This window comes from Macadamia integrifolia, chromosome 2 (assembly GCF_013358625.1).
Source record: "Macadamia integrifolia cultivar HAES 741 chromosome 2, SCU_Mint_v3, whole genome shotgun sequence".
Lineage (NCBI taxonomy): Eukaryota > Viridiplantae > Streptophyta > Magnoliopsida > Proteales > Proteaceae > Macadamia > Macadamia integrifolia.
The window spans coordinates 13139019-13147522 of NC_056558.1; the positions used below are offsets into that span (position 1 = coordinate 13139019).

The following is an 8504-nucleotide window of genomic DNA, read 5'->3' on the forward strand; positions in this document are numbered from 1 at the left end:
CCACGACCAAGCTGCTCCAAAGGCGGAGGCCGAAAGTTTTTTCTTAGCCTAGGGTTTGCGAGAGGGGAACAGTGCAGTTGTTACAAAGGATATTATTAGAGGGTTAAAAAAAAAATCGATAGTTATTTTTACTTATTAGCTATTAGTAAGTTCAATATTGATGAAGTGGAGAAGTGCCTCGAGAGTGCTATATGATAAACACATGCCTATTAAACTCAAGGGAAAATTCTACAGGACAGTAATATGACCAGTGATGATGTATGGGGTGGAGTGTTGGGGCAATCAAGAAGAGTAATTTGAATAAATTGAGTCTAGCAGAGATGAAGATGTTGAGAGGGATGTGCGGAAGACCCGGAGAGATAGAATAAAGAATGATTGTATTAAAAAAGAGTTAGGGATGGCTCCAATCCAAGACAAGCTCCGCGAGAGCCGATTAAGGTGGTATGGTCATGTTCAATGGAGTCCCATGGATGCCCCAGTAAGGAAGTGTGACCAGTTTCAATTACATGGAGCTAGAAGGAGAGACGGACCTAAAATTACCATTGACAACGTGGTAAGAAAAGATATGCAGCTGGTAGGGATCGATCCTAGTATGACCCCGGATAGAGGTAAATGGAGGACAAGGACCCATGTAGCCGACCCCCTGTAGGGGATGTTCCAAGGATGCTGCTTTGACTACTGCTTTAACTTCTTCTTTTTACCTCATTTTACCTCTCTTTTTTTTTTTAGAACATCTATTTTTATACTTACATGCATCTTAGACCTTATCGGACCCATGTAGCCGACCCCATCAAGTTCAGATAAGGTTATGATTGTTGTTGTTGTTGTAAGTTCAATATTGCATTTGCCAATGAAGATTAGTAAAAGTGAATCCCATTCATTATGAGGCTATTCATTTAAAAACTCTCATGCCTTTTAAACACAATTTCCATGAGCAAAGCATAACGAAAAGTAGAAACTCCAAGGGAAGAACAGATTACAAACAACATTTTGAGCTCATCATAGTAATCATCTCCATCCCCTGACCAATTTATTATAAACACCAGCAATCCTTCTTTGTCCTTTTAATAATAAAACCACACTATTAATAACAATTCAGTTGAGAGACCAAATGATTTATCATATGAGAAAAGTATGAGCACACCACCGGTCCGCCCTGCCAGTCAATTTCTCTCGCCTAACCCATGGAAAGGACGCCCATGCTCAGCACTTCCATTGGCTGGAGACGCTAGCTTCCCTTCCATTGGCTGGAGCCGCTAGTTCCAAGGAAGCTAGCGTCGTGCCCAACCTCTTCCCTTATTATAAACCTCATTTTTAAGATGTCTATAATTTCCTTCCCCTAATCAATTTTATTGGTCTCAGGCCTTCTAACAAATTTGCGCATTCTTCTTTAAGTAAATTGCTTATCTTGTTATACAGAGGAAAACTAAGATTTATGACACTGGAACTAACGTGAATATAGTAAGCTATCTCAATTAATGAACTTTATATTATCTCATTAAAAAAAAAAAAAAAAAAAAAAAAAAAAAAAATAGTAAGCAAGAGTTCATGAAGACAAGCCATCCTGATAAGGTTATCAAGTTTGCTCACCAATTTTTAGCCATGTTGCAAGATGATATAGCAATTCTAACTTTTTGGCAGATCAATGATTGATTATTCACTTATCAAGTTGCAAAACCTAATTCAATCAAATACCCCCCTCGTGTAATGGCATGCATCCTTGTATTGTTCAACAGCTCATGTATGCCCATGCANTGCAAGAATAAAGTGCATCAAACTTATTCATATACTCCACCACAGTCATATTTCCCTGACGAAGAGAGTTTAGCTGGTCTTGTATATGAGCTTTGAAATTACGTGGCAAGTACTTATTAGATAGTTCTTGCTTCATCTCTTCCCATGTAGTAGGTTCTCTACCACGGTCCTCCAGTTCATACTCATAGGTTCTCTACCAATCACGAGCAGCCTCAACTAGCTTGGCATGAGCTAGTTTCATCTTCCGTTCCTCAGGCAAGTCATAATAATCAAAATAATCATCCAGAGCAGCTATCCAATCATAAAACAATTGGGGGTCATGTCTCCCATCAAACTCCTTCAGATCGAGCTTGACCTTCTGTGAATCTCCAGAATACCTCTGTTGCACGGGACGCTCAGTCTCAAAATATCCTCTTATATGCTCTTCAACAATAGGTTATGCTATCGGAACCCTCTGTGGTACTCTCAGATTAGGGTTTGCTCTCCTGTTAGTCAACTGAGCAACTACATTTAATGGGGTTTCTACTTCGGGTGTTGTACGTGAATCGCCAGTAGGCGGTTGTGGTGGGGTCTCTTCATTTAACAACTTGGCATCCAATTCAGCCTTCAATTCAGTTCTCCATTTCTGTAGAAATTCCATAATAGAAGCTAAGGTGGGGGTGTTGTTCTCAGCCATGCTCTGATACCAGTTAATGTAGACTAGGGTAGGGGTCTAACCAAGTCTCAGTTTTAGGATCTTTTAATCTAAGAACAACCATAACCAACCCAACAATATAATAGAAAATCAAATTAATATAAGATAGTCTAGCAGGCTATCGACTTCAATATGGCAGTACTAATGAGGTCAAACCAGCAACAACCTTTTAGAACTAAACCAGGGACTGAAAGTAGTTCAATTGGATTCACAAACGAATGTAATCCATGAACCAAAGTCTAACACAACAGCAAGAGTCAAACCAATCCAATCGATCTTAGTTTCAGAAATTCTGTAACTGAATAAACAGCAGGGAATATAGGACTGAAATCATCAACTAATGAAGTCAAATCAGTGAGGAATAGTATCAGCAACCAATTAGCAACACCCAACAGAAATCGATTCGCAAATCTGGGCAGAAATTAGGATCGGGCAGAATAAGGAGAAATCCCATAACTGCAGATTCCTTGGTCTGATGAGCCTCAAATTAAGGTTGAGTTCCCCTCTATATGATCTTAACACTCGATCAAAAACAGAGAGCAATCGGATGGTTGGATCTTCAGAATAGTACAGGGGCAGCAGGAGATAAACTTGAGATTTCCAGAACCAGAAATCAAAAGCAATTCAGATCCCTTACCTGGTTTGAAGAACCTTGCAATTAACTTTGAAAAGAAAAAAATAACAGTTGAAGAGACCTTTTGGACTTCATGCCGCAAAGATTCAATTGGATCAAACACCAATTCCTTCAGCCTTGATCAAACACAAGATAATTCTTCATGAAGAAGACAATAGCAACAACCATTATTTTTTTATCAAAATCATTCTAGGCTTTTAGGAGCCTCCTCTTCTTTATTTATAATGTTAATGGGGGAGGGAATTACAAAATAAAAGGTTCTCAAAAAGGAAACCAAATATTCTTCTAATACAATAGTTACTAAAAACTTAAATTAGAAACTATCTGAAATTAGAAACTAGTTGAAAAAGGAAATTAACTACTAATGACTTGACTCAATTAATAACTTGATTCCTAAGGAAACAAATATAACTCAAATCAAGCCCAACTAAAAAGGAAACTAATGAAAATGAAAACTAACTAGTAATCCCGTACTTAATCTTAGAGCCCCCCCTTTTAGACCCATAAAAGTGGTCTATTACACTCAAAACACATGGGGTCAATGGCTTAACATGTATGGAACTCAACCCTAGGCTTATTCCTAATAAAACAAGCCTATTTTGGTAATTAATCTGCATCAGTAGGCCTTGGGATGCCCTAGTGAGTAGTGATCAGACTTAGATGGAATGAGCTAAAAGAGCTAGGGGTAGGCTTACAATGACCATAGGAGAAGTAATAAGGAAAGACATGCAGATTTTAGGTCTGGGCTCTTGTATGACCTCAAATAGAGTTGTTTGGAGGGCAAAGATCCATGTAACCAACCCCCTTTCAGGTGGGATGTTCATGAGGTGTTGCTTTGTTTCTTTCTTTTACTTTATTTATCTTTCCTCTCACGGATCCATATAACCGACCCTATTTAGTTGGGAAAAGGCTGAGCAGTTGTTGTTGTTACTTTGGTTTTTTTAATGTCTTCTATTACTTACAGGAAATGGACATGGCTGAGAAGCGTTTGAAAGCTGAGTGGGAAACAATGCAAACGGAGCTGAACAAATCTAGTGAATCTTCAGTTCATTCCAACACTAAGCTCGAAGGTCGAAATGATGCAGAAGCTTTAATGGCTGCTACTTTGGAGAAGTTAGACAACAAAAAGAAAGAGCTGGTTGTGAACACTTATCATCTTTTCATCTTTGTTACGATAACTGTGTTCTTCTATTCATCTTGCCTTTTTTTTTTTTTTTTTTTTTTGTGGGGGGGGGGGGTGTGGTGTGGGTCTCAAAACTGAGCAACTTTTTTATGCTTTCAGAGTTCTATGGAAGAGATAATTAAAGAACTGGAGGAAAAATGGACTCAGGTTCAGCAAGATTCACTGAGGAAACCCTCCCCAGGTAACTCATTCTATATGAATATATGGTATTCCTAGGTCTTTCAGTTTGATTGGTCTGTTGCATGCATGCCTTTTCTATGTTCTGTAGACAGAAATGCAATTTCTTTGCCATCAACTTCTGTTACTGTTCCACCACCTAACCAATGGAGCTTAGCTCCCCTCGAAGGACTGCTTTATAGGTGAAAGAACTTAAATTTTGTGGTCCTTGGTGGTTAGAGACTATGAAAGCTTCTTGGCTTCAGACGAGAACTAATCAGAACATGTTTCCAGCTTTATAGCGAATAGTGGGAACTTGTGTGTTTCCCTCTCCTTTAATATCATTTATATATATATATATATATTTTTTTTTTTATCAGGGGAAAAGAAAAAAGGGCTCAGAATATGTAATTTTAGTAGTGCCACTAATTGCTCTATCCGTCTTTGGCATTCATTGGTTTATTCTCTTGCTGATTCATTTGAGCAGTTTATCCAGTTTATTTCTGAATTGCACTTCAAAAGCTGTTCTCTCCCTGTTTTCAAACCTGCCCATCTCTTCAAAGCAAGATAAAGAAACACTTGTATTTCCTTGCCATTGTGCTTTGATTTACCTCTACTCTTCGCTTTGTTGTTCAGCTAAATGTAGAGATTTCCCTTTTCTTTTGCATTCCTGTTACATAATATAGTTACAGTAGCACTCCTATACTCAGTATAACAACGACAACAACAACAGAAAATAATCTTTTATATCTAATAATATTTTGAGGAGCCAAATTGGCTCCATGGTTTATAGCTAATAATTCATATACTTCCTAACTAATAATATCATAAGGAAATCCCCAAGTGTTATCATTTATATGAGGAATATTAAATATGTCATCTGCACAGCTTTTCTTTCCCTTTTGCCTCCCTTCTCAAACAAGAAATAACAACCACCACTCCTCCTTATCCCAACAACAACAACTCATCATATAGGTAGTCTTTATTCATAGCCCGTTATGCTTAATAACAATCATTATGTGCATCCATTTGTTTTCGAAATTTTCCAGCATATCAATGTGTATCCTCACTGCATCTCTTTGAATCACCATACTGATACTCCCTTGGAGATTGATTCTTTAATCCTTGCTGACTATACAACTGAAACCAGAAGGGAAGGGGGGTGGGGTGGGGTGGGGTGGGGTGGGGGGGGGGGGGGAGAACTAAAAGTTCGGCTTACTTTGAATTGTATGAGCACAAATAACTGGGATTTTTCTCCAATATGCGTTAGATTAAATGGAGATAGTTGGCCATCACGGGAATTGCATTAATATCTTCATGCTTCGATTCAAATTACAAATAGGAATTGAGACCTCTACCTAAAAATGTGATCAGTCGTCTTAATGGGAATCTAATCTTCTGGCTGGACTAATCACCATCACCAAATTCAATGCAAAATGCATACAAATTCCCGGCTTTTTGTGGATTCTTACAATCCCATATGAGTCCTATAGTCTTCTAAAAGAAAAGAGCAATCCAGTGTACAAGGCTCCCGCTATTACAGGGTCTGGGAGGGGCAAGTGTACGCAGTCTTAATGCCCTGCTTTATAGGAGAGGCTGTTTTCATGTTTTGAACCTGTAACCATAGTTGTCATGACGTTAAATCGATCCAAGTGGGTGGAGGGGTGGCTAATCGATTTGGCGATGAATTGCCCATTATGGTGTTGCTATGGTGGTCAAATCTCCCATGTGTCATTTTTTATTTTTACTATTTTCTAAAGTTATTTAGCATGCTACAAGCCTACAATATATACCCTATAACATATAAAACCAACATTAAACAACATCAAATCATCAAAATTACCCTGCATTTTACAAAAAATCGACCGCCTAGTGAATCAGGCATGACTTGGTGTTCATGGTGGCGCCTATCAGCCAATGGCAACCGCCATTTGTGAGTCTCGTAAATCGTAGCATTGCCATGAACTTCTTTTTCTGTTAAGACCCCAAATCGCCGCCTAGGCGACGCCATGACATCTATGCTTGTAACCAACATGTTGCAATAGTGCAACTTAACCGTTGCGCCACAGGCTCGCTCACTAGTCCTACCCTTCTGCTTAGTAAAATTATTTTTTCACCATATGATCATAAAAGGGACCCCTACCGAGATAATTTCTATCTACTTATTTCTTTCTTGACTTTAGTTTCTCTTTGCATTGGTTCTTTCTATCTAAAATTTTCATTTTCAAGTTTTATAATTATTTGTTTTGTAACTTCCCATGTATTCTACCTGGTTTATTGCATCAATTTGTCATCATTTGCACCAGGAAGCATTTTCCCTGGAAATTTGTTAACAAGCCCTTTTCTATTCACCAAATCCATAAATGTAGTAGTTGGCAAATAATTTGTCGTCAAAGTTGATGTTTTTATATACCAATCAACAAGGGGAAAAATGCTTACATCAGTTTTTGCTGTGCAGCACAAAGGGAGAAAGTTTTGGATAAACAGCTTCACAGTTCGATTGAACAACTAGCTGCTAAGCAAGTTAGTTGCATCTCTTACAACCCGGCAACTATTGTGAGCATTTAACAATTCCATTGGGTTCTGGAATATAATATCCTGTGTATGTTTTGTTTCTCCTTTGTAGGCACAGGCAGAAGGCTTGGTCACTGAAATCCATCTCAAGAAACAAGAGTTAGAGAAGCTACATGGATCGTGGAGGCGGCTCGAGAGTGGGAACACAGAACTGAATACTGCAAGAAACCGGTTTGTCGGAGGCAGCTTGGGAAGGGGTTCTTCGGAATACATTGTTGACTATCCTTCTAGACCTTCACAAATAGGAGGTCGAACAGAAAGCCAGCAGAGGCTCATGTTACTCAGGTCTGCATTTGTACTCTACGTTTTGGTCCTTCATGTGTTAGTTTTCATCAAGATTTCATTCTAAGCTCATTTTAGAGACAAACACTTACCTTCTTCTCCTCTTGTTTATATGAAAAGTCTTATGTATAATATACAATCAAACTTTGCTGGTTTCATGCCATTCTTCAAATTGCATGGTTTTACTGTAAGATTAATTGAAACCTGAATCACATCCAAACTATACTTTAGGCAGGAATATTCTAAAGATGACTGGCCGATCAGTACTAAGTGGCCATGGAAAGAAAAGATTATTTACCTTTACCCAGAAGGATAAGGGCAATGGTGAAGGTTTTATTCCAACTAGGAGGATATTTTAAGCCCGACCCTCTGGGCTTCTTCCTTCTTGCCTCGGCATTTCATTTGAAAAGAACTAAAAGAGAGAGAGGAGGGAAGACCATGGTCTATATAAAACCTTGAGGGAGACATTAAGCTATCTTTGGTGGGCAGCCTATGGCGAACAATATAGTGAGACATATTCCTTGATCTCATCATTTGTGGGACCCTGGGCTATACACAACGGGACCACTATTGTGGTAAAAAATAAGCAGGGTTCAACCTGTTCCATGTAGAGGCATGTTAATAGCGTGTGGGCCTTAGTCCAAAGTGGACAATATCACATGGACACAACACACGTCTTTGGCCATCACCCAGCAATCATCTTTTGGATGCCGATGCCTCAGCTTTTGGATTCCTTCCCCTTTCTACTTATGTATACATCATTCATTTTGATATAGAATCCACAAAGGTTCTATTTGGTTGCTAGAGAAATTGAAGGGAAGGAAAGTAAAATTTTCAAGTCTAATAAACAAAATCATCATTACCCTAAATAAATGTCACTGACTTCAAATTATTTTATATTTAATTATTAAATTTTCGCTGAACTTTACATCTAAATCCCTTGGATTTGAAAAGAAGTAAAATAAAAATTACATCTAAAAAGCATCATGATGAAGACCCTATTTGTTAACCCGCTCTTGATTTTTTCTGATTCCATGGTTTTTGAGAATAGGATTGACTTTTTTGTTAACAATATTCTGGCATTGATTCCAAAATAGAAAAGATCAAAATTAGTGTTTGATGGGTATCTGACATATCAATTCTATTTTTACAACAAATAATTATGAAAATATCATTATACAAATTTAAATACCAGTCTCAATTTTACATATTCTCAAATATTTACC

At 38.0% G+C, this 8504-nt stretch overlaps 1 protein-coding gene across 1 annotated transcript; it reads left to right on the plus strand.

Moving 5' to 3' along the window:
- Window positions 1-4023: 4023 nt before the first annotated feature.
- Window positions 4024-7469, plus strand: LOC122060654. The gene is made up of 4 exons (XM_042623778.1): window positions 4024-4221; window positions 4366-4447; window positions 6881-6945; window positions 7049-7469. The coding sequence occupies exons 1-4, from the start codon at window positions 4051-4053 to the stop codon at window positions 7343-7345; spliced, it is 615 nt and encodes a 204-aa protein (XP_042479712.1). The 5' UTR covers window positions 4024-4050; the 3' UTR covers window positions 7346-7469.
- Window positions 7470-8504: the final 1035 nt, after the last annotated feature.